Genomic DNA, 19,001 nt, shown 5'->3' with positions numbered 1-19,001 from the left:
AACAGGTCCATCCCATGGCGACGCCACTGGTGTAATATTTAAAAAGTTATCTAAAGCTTTTATACACTGCTTTATTTCATACACTGCATTAAATTACAAAAACTCCAAAACAGAGCAGCAAGAATAGTAACAAACAGTGATTTTGCGATACATCTGCAGCACCTTTGATTTAGGATGGTATACATTCGAGACACTTATTCACCGTGAAACTTCAACTATGGTCTTTAAATGTTTGAACAATCTAGCCCCAGAAGACCTTAGAGGGTGCTTTTTTAACTGTCAGATTGCCATAATCGCGGTCTTCGTAACTCGAAGACTGACCTGCTATTACCCCGAATGAAAACATCCTACGGACAAAAATCCTTCGCTTATCGTGGTGCAAAAGTTTGGAATGATCTTGACTTAGAATCTAAATTGTTATCCTTCATCCATTGCTTTAAATCGAGACTTAAAACTTACAAGAGTCTCTAACATGGACAAATCCGTCCTTCTTCCGTTCCTCTGTCTTTCTTTTTATTCTTTTGGCTTGTATTTTATTGTATTTATATACTTAATTAAAATGACTCGGTATTATTAGGTATTTTTTTCACAGGGCCAATTGTAAAACAGGCTTCTACACTGAATTGTTACTCTCTATAAATAAGCTTAAAATGCAATGAAAATTGCATGTTTAAGCGCGTTCACTTTGAACCACTTTGAGCCTGTGTTATTCTGTATTTACCTCCAGTTTATACTGTACAATGGAAAATCATACCGAATAAAGATACCTAACATAATGCATTAAAACTGAATGAATATATAAACAAACAGAAACGTTTGTTGGAATGCAAGAACACGTGTGCATGTCCTACCTTGTGTTACCTCTTACGTTGATCTGCCTTAGAAACACTCTTTCTTATAAGAACAATTTGATAAGAACACGAGCCTCGAAATTGGTCAAAAGTTAAGAACAAATTAAGAACAAGCTGAGGTTGAGCTCCTGTAAAATGTAACTTTAAGCAACGTTTCATCTCAAAGCGAGGATTTTAGCCATGTGTGGGTGCTTTATCGGTGAGTATTCAAACTTATCGGCAAACTTGTCTCAGTCACTTTGTTGGCAAATGAGGCGTGAACACCTCCCTAGAGCGAAAAAGCTAGTAACTGTTCTGCTTACACCCTAAAATTTTGAGAACATATCAAGAACAATACAGCCTCAGATTTTCGAAAGAATTATAAACAGTCAACCTGAACTTAAAATTCCTGGTTCTTATGAAAAAAGAGTGTAGCCCTCTCTTTACGCGAAACAACTTCTTTAGTAGTCATTAAAAGAAAATAGCTTTAAAAACGGCACGATTTGAGAACGGTATGATTAAATCAAAGGCAAACTGCTCTTTTGTCGCGTTTCGAATTCGGCCGCCCCCCTCCCCAATCCTTAGAAAGTTGGTCTCGGAGAAATGGGCGTTGTCGCAACATTTTTATTCTGTTCGGCTTAATCCAAGCGCCTCAGAAATGTCACGTGGCCCAGACTATTGGCATTTACAAATGGCAAATTTTATCTAAGATATATTTACTATAGACAGCGTCTTCCTGTACTCTTACGGATGTGGTCTGCAAAAAAAATCCTGTTAGTGAATGTTAGTAGCCTGGCTTTGCGTGGCGTGGCACTTGAGCTTCGTGTAGCTTAGGGAAGCTTGCGGTAAAAAATTGTTGAAAAAAAACCTGGCGGAAAATCTATGGCGTGCAAAAAGTGATCCAAGGATGAAAATCCAGGTTATCGTCTTAAGAAATCACGTTCTAAGCACGTTGAGTTCTCATGCTAGTAGATTTGCAAACTGATTGTCCACAGCCTGTCCTCTAACCTATCAACAATTTGTTGTAAAATTTCTGTTCTTTGTAAGATATTCACTGCTTGTGCAAGGCAAACCAAATGGGCTGTTTGACTAGTGCAAAGTTTTCTCGGCAAAAAGACGCTATCAAGGAAATATCAATATCACATTTTTATCAATTTTTAAAATACAAAAAGAACCTGATACAGGGACTCCGACGAAAGTTTGAAAATTGGAGGTCAAGTGCAAATTAGACCCATGACAAAGGATTTTGCAAAAAAAGTCGTTTCTAAAAAGTCGGGGCAAACCCCTCTTTTCGTCGGAGGCCCTGTGTTATATCTACAGTAAACAATTTAGATATACATTGCACATACAAATACAAAATCCTGAACAGAATTACTATTTCTAGAATTTAAAGCATATCAAAAGCAGAGACATCTTTTGGATTCAGCGTTGGAACACCTTAATTTTTACAGTTCGAAGACCACTAAGTATTGTTCACGTGCAGTGGAAGTCCTCATCTTCCTTGAAAGAAACAAGACATTTTCATATGCCCTGGCAATCAAAAACTGCACGTGTTAGCGATGACCCCCTTCTAACGAGATATTTATGAATTTTCATATTACTCCTTTAAATCTATGGACTTCTACCAATATTATCGAGTATTTAAACTAATGAATTACAATTTCTTTATACAATACATAACATACAATAATATTTTTATGGATGTTGTAAGATATCACAATTGCAATAAGCCCTTGCTATATCAGATTAAATAAGGGCACGCACAATCAGTAGCGGCGCCACGGGGGGGACTGGGGGGGACACGTTGGGGGAGGGGTAATATTTTGGCAACGTACTTTTTGTGATGTAATCCTATGATTTTCAAACTGCCTTTAAATCGCCAAAAGTGAGTAATGGGCGTTCCCTTCAGGTAAAAATTGCGTTCCTTGTTAGTAAAAGGGGGTTTTCTGGTGCTAAAAGGGGCGTAGTCCAAAATATTTTGTTTTGTCCCCCCCCCAGAGCGTAGTGGCTGGCGCCGCCATTGCGCACAATAACAACTGATACTCAATTTTTAACAATTCTGTCGCGAAGGCGAAATGCTGACTTTATTCTCAGCCAAGATAAAGAGTTTCTTAGAAGCTGTAGGCTGCAGGATTGGGGTTTAGATTTTAGGGTATGGTTAATTAGGTCATGGAGGCAATGTTCCCTTTGGTTCGATTTTGTAAAGTAGTCGAAAGTAGGTGAAGATTTCTTCTTTTAGAACACAAAATAGAGCTCTTACTAAAAGGACTTAAAGTTAATAAGCAATAGGCATGTTCTTATCTCGGTTTCAAGGATATTATTCAGTTCCATCAATAATGAAAGTAACAATTAACAAATTCTTTTCTCATGTACGAATAATTGATGCATTGTGACTGAGTCAGAAAACAGATTAATTCAGCGATTCATTCATAGAGAAACGAGCGTGATTATATCTGCGACACTCGGTATGAGGAACTAACTATACTTTCAGCTGGCCTCTTAGCGATCATACTTCTGGTTTTTCCAGTCATAAGACAGAGGTTGGTAAGTATTTTGCGTAGCTGCGTAATTCAACGGTTGATACATGCGCGGATCCCCAGCATCCGGGGCTGTGACAGCATTTGGTGCACTCGGATCTTTGTCCCAAGCTTGTGCATAAACCGGAGGACCTGCGTCAATTTCACGATAAACCGGGCTGGTTTGAGGTTGGGAATCGTCCAGTTCACGGTATACCGGCTGCTCGTTCAATTCTATATCACCTGGGCTCATATAAACTTGTTCACCGCCTTCAAGTTCCTTGTACACAGGCTGCTCTGCTGATTCAAGTTCCTTATAAACTGGGTCGGAGATTGGAATGTTCGTGTTATACAAAGGGTTACCAACATCATTCTTTCTCCCATTACCAACTGGTCGACCCATTGTGTCATATGTGTAATCATACACCGGACTTACAGGGCTATCTACTCCGTTCCTTCCATTTAGATCTAGAAATTTCATAGAGAAACATGAAACTGTCCATATCTTTTAAGACCATTAGAGCATATAATTTTGATACGAAAACTTAAAAACTCTAACAACGAATTGGTAACAATGTTTCAAGCATGATTAAGTATTAAAAAAGGCACAACAATGAGAGACTTCGATCTTTTAAAATTCACTTTGAATTAAATTTTGCCAGATGATAAATTTTATCAATATATTCCTATTTAAAAGACATTCTAGGATTTTACAGGAGCAGGCTGAAATTATCCAGAAAACTTCGCAGTACAGGAGGCAGGAGGGGGCTATCATGTCTGAAATGTCTACCACTTTGATAGGTATCTTCAAATGACTACAAGGAAAACTACTTTCGCAGTAACTTAACTACAAAATAGCCAAAAGTGAAGTAAGAGAATCAACATTGCAGGCATTCAGTCAAAGTATATATAGGCGTTCTCTGCAGGGGAGGGTGGTCCTTTGCTTTCCGCGTGATCGTAATAGCTTAATGTGACTTTGGCGCCCCTGGCTTACAACTGATCGTTGACGAAACCTGTTCAAGATCAATACGAGGTAGCATGTGACCAGTCTCAGGTACACCAAAAGTACTGAGGCCTGCATATCATGATTTGGTTGTATGGGTATACTATCTCCTTTTAGCATGGAATGATGCCTTTAAAAACTTACCTTGAAACTGCAAAGTTCGTGAGGAACTATTCTTTTCACTTGAATTTCTAAAAGAAAATACCCATAATTACCAAAAATGTCAATACAGTGGCAACGAGTAGTTCAAGATGCTATTGAAGTATCAAAGTGACACGGCATCAAAAATCTATAATTCATTTTATTTCTAATTTTGACCACGTTAACAAGCTAAATATTCTCAAAATTGATCGAGATAGGGCCAATGAAGACTCAAAGTTTGTTAATGGATCACAGTCATTTAGCCCTGTTTCTTAAAAATACGAACCAAGACGAAATTTTTGTGATTTGATGGGGAAAGATCCTGTGCTCCAGTGGCCACATCTCAGCCAATTTGTAGCAATTCTATTAATTGTGCAAATGTGGAGGCATTTCTCAGTGCTCGGGCTTTTTGGTCAAAATTGAAAAACATTAGAAATAGATTTCTGCGATGTCACCACTTAAGAACTCTATTGCTATGACTCATTTTAGGAGTCATCCATTTTACATGTTTAAACTTAGCTTCAGCCTTATCACATTGTGTAATGATCAAGAACTAATATCCGCTACTGTTTGTAGATCTACTTTTTAGATTTGTAGAAACTATACGTAATGCTAAACAAACATTTTTCTGTTTCATCAAAAAACATGAGTAAACTGGTAGGGTTTTAATTTAGCTTTAATACCTATGTGAACTTTTCAAGCCCGCTTGAAATCAGTGATACGGGAGGAGGGGGGGGGGGTATCCTTAAAGAAGGTAGGTGACAAACTTCTGGTTTCCCAAACCACCTACCCTATACGGGCTGATAGGCTTTGCGGCTGACTACCCGCCGCTTTTATTGAAACTTTATTATACCTCAAAGCGTTTAGAGATCTTTGGCTTTCAAGCCCAGCGTCTCACAGTTCTTTACCTTACCTTTCCCAACCAATATTTTTGAGAAAGAAGCAAGCAAGTCTTCTGTAAATTGTTCTGTTTTCATAGTAAACGAACCCTTTTAAACTAGTTGCACTAACATTTTCAATTTCATACTTTCGTACATTATATACTTATCGAAATATATTCATAAATAAATATATATCTAAATTGAAATACACTTAATTTGTAATTAAAGTTTTTTGCAGGTAAAGTCAATCAAATTTATTCCATGGTACCCCGGGCAAAGAATTTTATAATGAAAATGAAACCTGAAAAAATCTATCAAATGAGCAACCCCCGTCTTACATTCAAGAACTTTTGCATCAAACTCAATCATTACTGTGCATGTTCTTTGATTCTAAGAAGGGGGGGGGGGGGGGTGGGGGGCTCATTCGTCTCTCTTGCTTATCCCCCTTGCGAATTATTGTTACAAAAAAGCTAAAATTATCCAATCGCCTTCTCTGTAAGCATAGATGTAGGAGACCTATGAACGAAGAAAACTAAAGAAGACTCTTACTTTTTGTTCTGTCTTCGTTTCTTTAAATACAGAAACAGAACTATACATGTAATCAAAACAATGAATCCAACGCATAATCCTGCAATCAGTCCTGCTTGTGACTTCTTAGTCGCAGTTAACATTTTGTTTTCTCCCTTGAAAACTGCAGTCGTTGACGCCTGATTCCTTGTTGCCTATAAACAAAATACATAATGTTAAAAGGAGCAGAAACTTGACAAACTGTCTGCGTAACGCATCAAAACGTTTTTTCGAAGGGGATTACGACCCTTCTCATGACCCTTCGCATGAGTGTTAGAAGATAATTCTTACATCGAAAATTTCTTAAAACTAAATCGTTCATTCCGTTTCCGGTAACTCCGAAAAAAATGTCCGCTTCTTTATTATAATCATACCATTTAAAAACATATCTTTCTAGCTATCAAACTGATTTACATTGGCTCTGGGGTGCATTTTCTGTATGCCCTTTGTATTATTCTAGAACTAGAGTAATCTTCCCCTCTTCCAATGTATGAAGCAGAGAAGGGCAAGCTCTTGGTTAAGGGATGGGGTTTTCCACAGTTACGAAAGCCGTCACTCAAAGAAAGGCACACATTCGAAGACAATAGATAGATGACTGCAAAATTTTTCAAGATTGTTTTTGTTAGAGGCATCCTGCAGAAGGTGACAAAGGGAAATAGAAACATGGCTGAAGCAGCTGCATGATATTAAAATTACGTCATCATGAGCCAGTCCCAGACCCCTCAAAAGATTAGTCCTTTGAAAATGTCTAGTCAATTGAGTGGTGATAAACACTAATTAAGCAGCCGTATAATGAAGTTAGTGCATTTGGCTTTGCACTGGTATATATTAAAATGCTGAATTCTTTATAGCAGTGTAGTATAAATAAGGAGATTGAGTCTATTTCAGGAACGGAACAGCTGGTTTTATAAAAGCTTTTCATAGACATAGTTCGGTAAATATCCGGTACTGTTAATTACAGGTATTGAATCATCAATTGAGAAATCATTAAACGAATGGCTTGATAGGCAAAGTTGCTGCACAAGTATGGGGAAAGTATGATAGAAACAGAACCCACAATCCTAACACCAGACACAATCATAAAGCATTCAATTGTGTACTTGTGCAGAAAGTTTATTACGAATTTACGAAAAGCAATAAAATTGCCCGTGCAATAATGCACTGCCGTTTATAAGTTGAATCATATACTTTTCGAGAATCATATCACTCGTTCGTTTCATTTACTCTGATAAAGCCCTGTATGCCGGGGCGAAATATTAGTATATTCCTTTAAATTCAATTTATTTTGAATATTTTATCTCGTGACATTGGATTCTCGTCGTCGTTTTGCTTTGTTCCTGTATATCCCCCGTAACAACACTTATTGCAAGATTCACAGAATCCGGCGGACAGCCTATCCTGCGGTTCTTCCTTCTTACACATTACTTCTCATAGATGACAGGCATTTCTGAGTATATTTAAATCAAAACTCTAGTAGGTACATGGCATCTCGAAGATATCGACTTCTACCTTATACTCTGTCAGTAGACGGCCGTTTGCGTCTTTATTATTTGCTGTCAATTTCGGATACATACGCTAACTGCAAGGCCTCTTGCAATTGTTTTTAATCGTACCTCGGGGAGCTGAGCTCAGTAACCTAAACAGAGTATAGTTTGCGGGACAACCTGCGTGTTAGCGGGAAACTGTTTACAACTCCTGAAAGTCACGTTTAAAAATTGCAAAATGTGAATAAGCGAATTCACATTCTAAACCTTTTCTAATCTCTCAAGACAATTTAACAATGGTCCTTGAAAGCCCTCAATAAGACAGACTCTAGATAAAGTGGTCAGGCCAGGACATGATCACTAAACAGTCAACCAGAAAAAGAGAAAAACAGAATAGCTCATTGGCGGCACAAAGTTTGCACCTTCCGGTATGCTATGAAGACAGGGTTCCCCATGATGAGCTGGTTCTTCTTTATAGGATACGTTTGAGCAAGCCCCTTTTCCAGGCGATATCAAGTATTCAACCCCTCTCCCCCTCCCAGAAAAATTTCAGAGTCAAAAAAAGGGTTCAGTTTTCTACTGGAAAATCAGCCCAAGCCTTAGAAAAAGGGATATTAATTGAATCAAAAAAGGGCGCGGTATTGGTGTACGAAATTCTTTTGTTTTAATGACTTTCCACAATATCTCAAGCTTTGGAAAATATTTTTGGAAAAAAGAAGAAGAACACGGTGCAATGTTTTGAATAAATTAACATAATATGACGTAACAGTACTTAGAGTTGGTTTTAGAGCACGAGGCCATGGAGTAGAACGTGTAATATGTGAGCACATGATTAGGCCCTTTTTAACAACACACGGGGGTTTACAAATGATATTTTAATTTCTTTGGTCTGTCAATTGCCTTTCTTGCGTTCAACTATATGCAAGCAATCTTTCTAGAATCAAAGACCACCATTTCGCCCGACACTAAAGATTTGCTTGGCTCTTCTCGTGGTCTCCTTCGCCGCTGAGCCAATCACAGCCACGAAAGGTGCAAACAAACTTAGCCCAAAACCGAAAATTGGGCATTTTGATCACCCTCCGGTGAAAAAATAACGTGTAAAATCTGCTGTGATAAATTTTTTTAACCATAACTCTGGCAAATAAAAAACTAGAATTAAATGCTGAAGAGTTACCTGAGTCGTGTATGGTTGATGACTTGTTGACTGCTTCGTGGTGGCTAAAAAAAATCGAATTATCAGTCAATATTCATTTTTTTTAAAAAAAGCTGGTTTAAAGTAGGCGACAAATATCTTATGTAGGCCCCCGGTTCCCCTCCGTCAGATGCCCTGTCTCACATTGCTGACATTACGTACATGGGAAAGCCGACGGCAAAATATTACTTCTAGCTTTGTGTATCGTTATTAAGTATTTCACAAACGTGTTAGTGAAAAGTGATAGCTTTAGGGACACGGGGGCGACTTATTGCAACATAAAGGGGGAAATCGCATATGGGGGATAGGGAAAAATAATCAACATCTGTAACTAACTAGATAAAGAAGAAAAAAAGTGAGGGAAAAAAGAGATCATGCTGTAATAAAATGTCAGTAGCTTGAGCGTCGATATGTCGCGTAAAAGTAGAATAAAGTCACAGACCCCAGATATAACAAAATTAAACGTAAACCTAAGTCAGAGCGTATCTTCGTTCTGACACAAGCACCACATGAAAAGACGATTGCAGGTCCTACATTAAGTACCAAGAAAACCAGTGCCAAAAAATGTTGGTGGGTGAATTTTCGGTGGAAAGAAGAAATTTCGGTGAGTAGGGAAATGAAACATTTTCAGTAAGTTCTATTTTCAATATATAATTATCTGGAATGCAATCATAAAAGTTACAAAAAACGAAAATTTTAATGTCAGCCCAATAAATGGACCTAAAGAGCAGGCAAGAATATCAAATACGCTTACTTAGAGGGGTCTTTTTTATTTCATTTGTTGTCACCGATGGAGTGAAATAAATTGCAAGCGTTTACATTTCGCAACATTTTCGATAGTCAATCACAGCAAAGTGATTAGAAATTCTGATAGATTGTGAGTTAAATTGAGAGAAATCATGAAGAGCCAGTAGGAGCAACGGTTCAGCTAATAGAGAACTCAAATGTCTTGGATATAGATCTATATATTGCCCTCTATAGAGGGCGAAAACGAAGAAAGTGAAGATGCGCTGGATATCTTATTTGTTGATGACGAAGGAGAACAAGAAACTGCAAAAAAATTATATGTAAAATTATACGCGAAAAATATCAAGGATTAGCGTTTTATAATTTCGGTTTCCAAAAACTTTGGTTTCAAAAAATTCGGTAGGAGTAATTTCCGGTTGTCCTGCTTCACTGAAAATACATCACCCCCGAAATTTTCGGTACTTAATGTATGAGCAGTAAAAAAAGTCAAGCGGTGAGATGCTATAAAAATAAAAATGAAACCCTTGAAAAAGTATCTCATTAAGCAATAAAAATTGCTCATTTTTCAACATAAACAAGGGCTGCGTAAAATAGGCCCCAACCGTAAGCATTTAACATTTTGGCATGCCAGGAGGCTACATAAATGATTTTGCTGACGTTTCGCATGCACCATACATTTCCAGTGTGTGAGGATACAGAAGTTCCATTATCCGAGTAGGTATTTACAAAACCAATTATTTTCTTTTTATCAATTAACAAGGACATGATAAGTATTTCAAAGTTGAAGGTGTACAGACAGGTGAAAAAAGGACCCATGTCTCAAATTTGGCAAAAAATTCAAGGTGCTACTTCTTGGAAATTGAAATTTTTTCTGATTTTAGGAGGCATAAGCACCTGGTGCACCCCCTATTCCGAATTGGACGTCCCTGGTTGAAAAATACGTCTATGTTTCTATCATACTACGCTCGCCTTTACCTTGGTATTTATCGTTTCTTTATAATCTCACGCGAAGTCCTTCAGCTCAGTGAACATGGTAATTATCAATGCTTTAATCAATTTCACAATCATTGAAATTTTTATCAACCAATGTAATGTAACGAATAATGTCGAAATGCGCGCCATTTTTGAAAGTAACTTCATTTTAGGCCAAATAGAAGCAATAGAGTTCAACAAATCCCAGCTCATACCTTAATCCTAGCCTAAATCCTACCTAGCCCTATCAATCATTCCCAAATGCTTATTGTTGAATATTTAAGTGAGATATTTTATATTTTAGTGTAGAATATAGCGAAATACATGTCCATCCGGATATCCGCCTGCCTCGGTTTCTTCAACAACGTGCAATACATAATACGCAAAAGGACACTTCCCCGAAACCATATTCCTTTTTCTGTTTGATAATATAAACAAAATGCTTTACTTGTGTATGTCCATGCTTCTGAATTTCGTATGCATTTATCCAACACCTCGACGTACAGTAAACCTGGGTTACAGATGCATCTTGTACAGAAGTCGCCTGCCTTCTTTATGCACCGAGCTTTTCGTTGCCCACAGTAAATGGCTCTTAGCCCTTCTACAGGTGCTTTATTGGTTAAAGTCTTAGACATCCTGTAATAATTTAGTCACCAAAAGACCGTTCACGGCCTACTTATTTAAAAAAAGTCCCGTTGAAGAATAGGCAGCACTTGCAAGTAGCGTTGGACAAACATGTCATACGTCAGGTGATTATCACCGTGACTTTCACAGAAGCTGTCAAATGCTATTTCCGCAGTATGAAACACTTGGGGTCAAAATCAACAGAAGAACATTAATCAACTGATCGAGAGGGACAAAACAATTTTTGGGGGGTACAAAAATTTGAAAGGATTTGAAAAAAGCAAATATTTGAACACGTTAAGAGTAATGACCGAAAGTGAAAATTTTTAGCTAAAGGATACAGAACCGCGAGTACATGATTCTTTCCTTTCCCATTCTCCTTCGCAATTCCCCTCCCCTGTTTTACTTCCTTCGCTTTTTGGTAACCCTTAAAATCTAGACGTAGATCCAGGGAACCCCAGATATTGATACCCCAGAAATTACAGAAATATGATTGTGAAATAATTGGGATTGCTTTTACAAATGTCTTTTAAATTCACAGTACCAAAGTCTCGAACATTTATCAATTTTCCACGAGGGAACGAGGAAGGGGCAGAAATCCTTTTGTTTTACCTGAAAATCCCTAGAGATCCTTTTTCGATGGAAATCTTGAAGTTTTTTCGCAACAGTAAATTGTCCCTCATAAACATTAGCACTTTGACAATACAGACATTAGAGGCGGAACTTTAAGAGAAAAGTTGATACCAAGGCTGGTTTTTTCATGGGGAAGACACTAGTTCTGCTTTGATTGTTGTTGTTATCGGAGGGGAATACCCATTCAAAAAATGATTTCTTTTCAAAATTTAGAAAACGATTTTCGTACGAACAGAAACTGATCCTCGTCCTCGACAGTTTGCAGGATACCGGAAAAGTCTAAATTTTTGCGTGCGATGGGAGTGTCGGTCACGTCATTAACCACCGTTGCACATTCAAAGTGCGACAAAATTACCTTATATACGATATATAGTACGAGCCCGGCGGGTCCACTCTCATTGTCAAGTGTAAGCACCAGTGTCTTCAATATCTCTGAGAAAGGTGTTCAATTTTGTCATATATCTAGGACAAAGAAAATAGAAAAAAGGTGTATGATATGGGAATCTTAATACAGTATCTAATTTTTCATTGTTTGGCCTAATTTCAATTACTTGATTTTAATAGGAAAAAGGGTATAAATTTTATTTGGTTTCAAATAAAAGGGGAATCAAATTGGAATCAAATATCAGAGATAAGGGTAAGTTTTCTGGACCCTCAGACACGGGCGCTTACACTTGATAGTGTGAGATGACCATACGAGAAACTTAAAAGTTGTATGGCAATTAAATGGTTGCTAATGTTGAACCAAAGATAAGGTCTTTGCTAATATATAAACCTTGTATTTACTTGGAATAGAAGCTGTTATAGGTGATGTAGGTTTGGCTGTTGATATCTGGGTTGTTTTATCCGTTGATGCAACCGTTGGAAAGCTTTTCTCTGGTGTCCATGTCGATGTTGATGTGGACTTCACTTCTGTTCTACGTGCCTTCATCGAAGACTCAAGTGTTGTGCTTGGGGAAGAAGTCGATGTGACGATTGGTGGTGTAGTTGGTGGCGGTACCTCACAGTAATCCAAGTCTCGATAATAAACTAGGCCGATATTGCAAACACAGGTTGTGCATTGATCGTCCCAGCAAGTCGCATCTCGAGCGCTACAAAAACGAAATTTGCGGCGTTTACGCGATTCAATATTTGGGAACTTGACTGGATAAGTAACCATCTTCATGCAACTTCTCTGGTTGTCGTTTGGCCTAAATCAGTTCAAAAACAGAACAATATTCGACCGTCTTCTACTTTCGCAACTCCTTGTGCTCAGTACGTTCCAAAACTAAATTTGTTCTAGCTCTTCAAGTTTCACTTTGTTGAATACACCAAATATGTGCAATAATCTGGACATTCGAGCTAAATTTTTTCTGCATGATATGAAATAATAGGAATTTCCTTTGACACGCGTGGTTGCGATTCACTGCTGATTCACAAAACACAATTTTAATTACACCGCCCATTCTTCTAACCACAATGACGCGAATAAGATTGAACATAGGACACTATCTCGCCAGCCCTGGTTGTTATATAGGTTGCCTTGACCGATGAATTCTATTGTGTTTAATTATATTTACGTTTATGTTTAAAGTAATTTTTTCTAAGATACTTTCATCTACATTTCTACAAGATTTGGCGGAAATACCAGCCGTTGTTTTCAATGGCGGCGCCAGCCACTAAGCTCTGGGGGGGACAAACCAAAAAAATTTAAGCAACCAGCAGAAAACGCCCTTTTATCAACAGGGAACGCCAATTTTATCCGAAGGGAACGCCTAAGACTAACTTTTGTTTGAAAATTGGCAGTTTAAAATTCATAGGATTACATCACAAAAAGTACGGTGTCAAAATATTACCCCTACCCCAACATTTTCTCATTGAATTTGGACGAAATACAAAATCGGTTCTGCTGAGAACTGGGGGGGGACGTGTCCCCCCCAGTCCCCCCCGTGGCGCCGCTACTGGTTGTTTTATAAAATTAAAATTACAAAAACCTTTCTATAAAAAACGATTACTTGCATTTAAAAAGAGAATTCGAAATGCTCCGTACGATTCAAATCACGATTCACCATCAACTTGAGTAATAAAAAAAATTCTTATAAAAATTCACAAAGTAAGAAATTTCCCATCACGATCAGTTTTCAAAAGATACAGTCGACTCCGCTTGTAGTCACTTCGCTTAAAGTAACACTACTGGTTACAGTCACATAAAATTTAAACCCAAATATACAAAACTATCAAATTTAGCTCCCCTTTACAGTCACGCATCGTTTACAGTCACAAGTCTTCAAGTAACATTTGGTGTCACTGAAACCGGAGTCTACTGTCCATATAGGGTGAGGTACACAATGGGAAACTAAAGTATTCCTTATATCTTATTAGTAAATTGATGTATTGTATAAAGTAAAGGTGCTTGTAGAAAAACTAAAATTGTGCTCAGAAACTGATTTTTTGTTATTATTCAGTTTAGAGTCAATGGACTTCAAAATAATTGAAGTATTAACAGAGAGAGGGAAAACAGAGAAAGTTGGATGGAGATAAAGAGGGAAAGAGTAAAAAAGGGAAGAGAGAAAGAGGAATAGAGGGGAAAGGGAGAGAGGGAAAGTGGGAAAGAGGAAAGGAGGAGAGGAGGGGAAAAAAGGAGAAGAGGGAAGGAGGGAAAAGGGAAAAGAGGGGAAGAAGAAAAGAAGGGAAGGAGGGAAGGAGGGAAAGAGGAAAAGAGGAAAAGAAGGGATGAAGAAAAGGAGGGAAAGAAGGAAAGAAGGAAAAAAGGAAAAGAGAAAAGGAGGAAAATGGAAAGAGGGGAAAAGGGAAAGAGGGAAAGAGGAGAAGAGGAAAAGGAGGGAAAGTGGAAAAGAGGGAAAGAGGGGAAGAAGGGAAAGAGGAAAAGAGGAAAAGAGGGGAAGAACAAAAGGAGGGAAGGAGGGAAGGAGGGAAAGAGGAAAAGAGGAAAAGAAGGGATGAAGAAAAGGAGGGAAAGAAGGAAAGAAGGAAAAAAGGAAAAGAGAAAAGGAGGAAAATGGAAAGAGGGGAAAAGGGAAAGAGGGAAAGAGGAGAAGAGGACAAGGAGGGAAAGTGGAAAAGAGGGAAAGAGGGGAAGAAGGGAAAGAGGAAAAGAGGAAAAGAGGAAAAGAGGGGAAGAAGAAAAGGAGGGAAGGAGGGAAGGAGGGAAAGAGGAAAAGAGGAAAAGAAGGGATGAACAAAAGGAGGGAAGAGGAGAAGTGGAAAAGAGGGGAAGAAGAAAAGGAGGGAAAGAAGGAAAGTGGAAAAGAGGGAATGAAGAAAAGGAAGGAAAAAGGGAAAGAGGAAAGGAGGAAAATGGAAAGAGGGAAAATGGAAAGAGGGGAAAAGGGAAAGAGGGAGTGTTGGAATAGAGTAAAAGGGGGAAGAAGAAAAGGAGGGAAAGTGGAAAAAAGGGAAAAGGGAAAGAAGGGAAAAGGGAAAGAGGGCGAGTTGGAAAGAGGGAAGAGGAGAAATGGTAAAGTGAAAGGGAAGAAAGGGCTACGGAGAAAAGGGCACGGCAGAATGAGGGGAAGAGGGAGAGTGTTTAAGAGGGGAAGAGGTTTAAAAGGAGGAGGGGCAAAATGAAATATAGAAAACAAGGGAAGAGGGGAAAGGGGAGGACGGAATTCAAAGGAGGAATGAAAAAAGGAAAGAGGGGAAGAGGAGAAACGCAAACTGAGAAGTAGGGAAGGAAGGGAAGAGAGAAAAGGAGAAAGGTCACTAAAACAGTTTGAACAAAATAGGTAAAGAAATAGTGTCAACGAATAAATCAAGAATCATTAGTGAAATTGCAAAACGCAGAAACAAAAAAGACATATTTGTATTGCATTAATGTTATTTGTTTCGAAAATGGCTTCATCTAAAACCACGATGCGGGTTTAGTGTAACCATTGTAAATTTTTTCGACGCTTAGAAAGGACGTCGCCACAAAATTCGGGACCCTACTCTTCAAATGTGAAACCCAACGAACATCCTACTCTTCAAATATGAAACTAAACGAACAGAGAAACAAATTAAATTGTCTTTGTCAGAAGATATTTCTGTAAGACAAACTCCAACTGCCCATAGCTTAGTGTTGGGGAAGTTTCAGTGCAATTTCTAAAAGCTTTTATCCCATTTAAAAAAGTCAAATCTTTTTCTTAGCTCTTCATGACAATCTGGCTTGTACTCGTATTGTTTTAAGAGTATTCTGCCTCCAGGCACCGCGGAGCTTTGAGAAAAGTAGGGGGGGTCTAAAAAAGTGGGGAGGCTAAAACCGTATAAAAAGAGGCTTTTCTGGTAGTTTGATACTTAATATTTGGCATTTTTTTGCAAAAAGTGGGGGGGGGCTAAAGCGGTGCCTGGTCTCTGTGCATTTATTTAATGCATATATCAATTTTTTGGATTACACTCTTCTTTCAAGAACAATTTTATAAGAACACGAGCCTCAAAATTAGTCAATAGTTAAGAACAAATTAAGAACAAGCTGAGGCTGTGCTTCTGCAAAATGCAATTTTGAACAACGTTTTTTTCTCAAAATCGAGGATTTTTAGCGATGTGTGGGTGCTTTTTCGTCGAATATTCAAACGTTTCGGCAAATGAAGGTTGTCTCACTCACTTTGTTGGCAAATGAGGCCTGAACACCTCCCTAGAGCGAAAAATCTAGCACTCGCACTGCTTACAACCTATTAGATTAGGAACAAATTAAGAACAATCCAGCCTCAGATTTTCGAAAAAATTAAGAACAGTCAGCCTGAACTTAAATTTACTGGTTCTTATAAAAAAAGAGTGTATAGCTATAGTTGTGACCTAAAAAAGCTTGCTATTCTGCATTTTGCTAAGGGGCCGCTAAGAATTCAATGAAAAGTTGAAGCATGTTTCTCTGGATAAACTTTCTTGAAAATTTGAAAATTTACCTCGATCTTGAAAATTTAATGAAAATAAACAACTCACTTGTCTGATGTGATTTTCTGCTTGGTATTTTCCTCGTTTTAATCGATCGAGTTGTGGTTGCCTTGTTCGTACCAACATGGTTGGAACTTGCTTGAGTTGATTGTGCTGTTGATACTGTAGACTTTATTGTTGCTGGGCGATGTGTTGTCGTTGGGAGCGTTCTTCCGGAAGTTGTTGAGAGCTTTCTGGAAGTTGTTGGGGGCTTTGGGGTAGTTGTTGGGGTATTTCTGGTAGTTGTGGTTTGCCGGGTAGTCACTTTGGTTGTTGGCGGTGTTCTACATGTGTCCGCTATGTAAAATGTTCCTTGTGTGCATCGGCAGCGGCAGCACCCAGAGGAATTCGGTTCACAAATAGCATCTCTGTCTGTACAGAAATATGAATGACACTGACCGCTGTTACCCTTTGAAGCACCATTTTCAAACTCAGTAATTAATGCCATCAGGCTTATCTCTTGATTCGAAAACGTATTTTAACTGCTTTCCACCAAAACATCCGATTTTTCTGAAGCAAATTGAACTGAAACACAACCTTTCCTATCACGTGTTTATCGTCACAAGGGACGCTGACTTCGTGACTGTCAGGAAACCAATCCTCTACGTCATGACGCCATTGCAAATGATGAAACCATTAAAAATCTTATCTGTTGGCTCTCCTCGGCACTTCAAGGTTTGTCAACGAAGGCTTGCAAATGTAAACATTGTCCTCCTTTTATTCAGAGCGACACACAACAGTTAAAATGCTTATGAAACTCTCATTCCAGTTTATTGATTTTCCGATCATCACAAGACATGATGTCGCAAGTCAGTAAAGAGAGGGTTTTGGCTGTTTTTAATGCTGAAGGAAATAGCTTTAGCAGAAATAAAATATTTAACTTACTTTAGCGAAAAGTAAAAAACGGGCCACGAGTAATTTTTCTGAAGCGTGGGTGGATTGGAAGCAATGCTAGAAGTTTTACGTTTTTTTCTTTATAGGAAACCGTCTATGAGAAACTGAGCCATGCGATCAGGCTGGCGGGGAGCAGGGGCAGATTGTCCCAGGCCCCGAGCTGAGAGGGGCCTCAAAAACCTATACCAAAATTCCTAGCAATATATCAACAACACTGTGTATTTAGTTGATGTAGTAGTTTTAACAGTTGGCTTGGATTAGCTCATTTCTTTGTAAATAGCTATGTAGCGCCAACTTTAAATAAATTGATTATTATTATTATTATTATTATTAATATTACTGACACTAGCAATCATAGCTTTAATGACGTCATCACTAGCCTATCCTTTTTAATGCCCTAGGCCCTTCAAGCTTTCGGCCGGACTACCTATGATATCAGAAAAACTAATAACTCTTAAAGTGAAGAAAATGCTCGAAAGTAAGGTTTTTTCAAATATCGGATTAAAATTATTCTTCTCGGCGGTCAGGCACCTATATCATGTTCAATTGCCATAGATAAATAGAAGGAAGAGCCCGTTCCAATTTTCTAGTTCCGCTTGCTCGAGTTTTTGTGGTTCTCGTACCCAGGACATTATTAGGCGTTTTATTTCATGTCATGCTTATCTAATGTTACTGGTCTGCGTTTCTAAAATCTTGAAAAACCTTTTAGCAATAAAGTAGTTAAAGAATAATCAAATAAGATTGCATCAGCCTCTGTAAATATGTTTTTTTGATTACGTAGGTCTAGACTTGTCGAAACTTTTGACGTACTGCTACTAGAAGCTCTGTCGCTAGTTTTGTCGTGCCTGTTAAACCATGCTGTTATTTTTCGAACTTGTTGTTTTCAGTCGTTAGTCGTAAAAATAAGAATTTTAATTTTATCCGCCGTTGCCATATTTTTTAGCATTCCAGCCTACAACGACCTCTCGTTGGTAAAACCCCTCTTATAAGTGGTTTTACATAAGGCCTAAGTAAAACGTCGCTCTTTTCATGTGCCGAACCGATGCGACAGTACTGTAGGCAACTTTTAGAAGCCATACCCAATAACAGCCCCATGACTGCCCCCTACATTTGTGTTAAGGATTTTCTGTTGTGTAAATGCATCATTCAAACTGTTCACCGACTCTAAAAGGCTAACAGAAATTGCTCTTTCGTCTAAGATCAGTATCATAGTGAAAGGATTGTTCACATTGCAAAGGAAGGATTTCACCCAACCAAGCATAAACTGGCTTGTTAGGGGAACTGAGCCCCAAAAAATTATCTGAATTTTAACAAGGTGGCTGAGCCCCCCTCCTCTAAGCCTCAGAGCTCCCGAGCCCTCGATCAACCCGATCCCCTCGAATCCCCGATCTCCCTCAAAACCCCAATCCTCCAAATCCCCGAGCTCCCGAGTCTCTGAGTCCCCCAAATCCCCGAGTTCCCAAAACCCACTCCACGGTAACCCTGTAGAGAGGTAGCCCGTTAGTGATGGTTCCATTGTTCTCCTTGTACCTGCATTTAAGAACTCACGTTTACAAGTACCTGTAAGCGATGAAGAGGTATTAAAGGCGACTTTGATAAGCACCTTGATTGC

General features: G+C 38.5%; 1 protein-coding gene across 3 annotated transcripts; it reads right to left on the bottom strand.

Moving 5' to 3' along the window:
• Nucleotides 1-1,637: 1,637 nt before the first annotated feature.
• On the bottom strand, nucleotides 1,638-17,207 carry LOC135692654 (uncharacterized). Of its 3 annotated transcripts, none has more exons than XM_065210865.2 (5): nucleotides 16,505-17,207; nucleotides 8,597-8,640; nucleotides 5,921-6,093; nucleotides 4,494-4,540; nucleotides 1,638-3,814 (listed from the first exon to the last, which is right to left on the bottom strand). In XM_065210865.2, the coding sequence occupies exons 1-5, from the start codon at nucleotides 16,941-16,943 to the stop codon at nucleotides 3,330-3,332; spliced, it is 1,188 nt and encodes a 395-aa protein (XP_065066937.2). In that variant the 5' UTR covers nucleotides 16,944-17,207; the 3' UTR covers nucleotides 1,638-3,329. The 3 variants fall into 3 exon arrangements, with proteins under 3 accessions (XP_065066937.2, XP_065066939.2, XP_065066938.2); XM_065210867.2 differs by lacking the exon at nucleotides 16,505-17,207 and adding an exon at nucleotides 10,782-12,340 and having other exon boundaries at nucleotides 1,640-3,814; XM_065210866.2 differs by lacking the exon at nucleotides 16,505-17,207 and adding an exon at nucleotides 12,377-13,235 and having other exon boundaries at nucleotides 1,645-3,814.
• Between the last annotated feature and the right edge of the window lie 1,794 nt (nucleotides 17,208-19,001).

The sequence above is a fragment of the Rhopilema esculentum genome, chromosome 3 (assembly GCF_057945365.1).
Source record: "Rhopilema esculentum isolate cy_ngs chromosome 3, ASM5794536v1, whole genome shotgun sequence".
Lineage (NCBI taxonomy): Eukaryota > Metazoa > Cnidaria > Scyphozoa > Rhizostomeae > Rhizostomatidae > Rhopilema > Rhopilema esculentum.
This window is presented reverse-complemented; position numbering and strand designations above follow the sequence as displayed.

Excerpts from the sequence above, each read along its gene's own strand:
- LOC135692654 (XM_065210865.2), bottom strand. The coding sequence starts at position 16,943 with ATGGCATTAATTACTGAGTTTGAAAATGGTGCTTCAAAGGGTAACAGC. Across the intron at positions 6,094-8,596 it reads ATCAACCATACACGACTCAG|GCAACAAGGAATCAGGCGTC; the intron begins GTAACTCTTCAG and ends TTTTGTTTATAG. Across the intron at positions 3,815-4,493 it reads ACGAACTTTGCAGTTTCAAG|ATCTAAATGGAAGGAACGGA; the intron begins GTAAGTTTTTAA and ends TGAAATTTCTAG.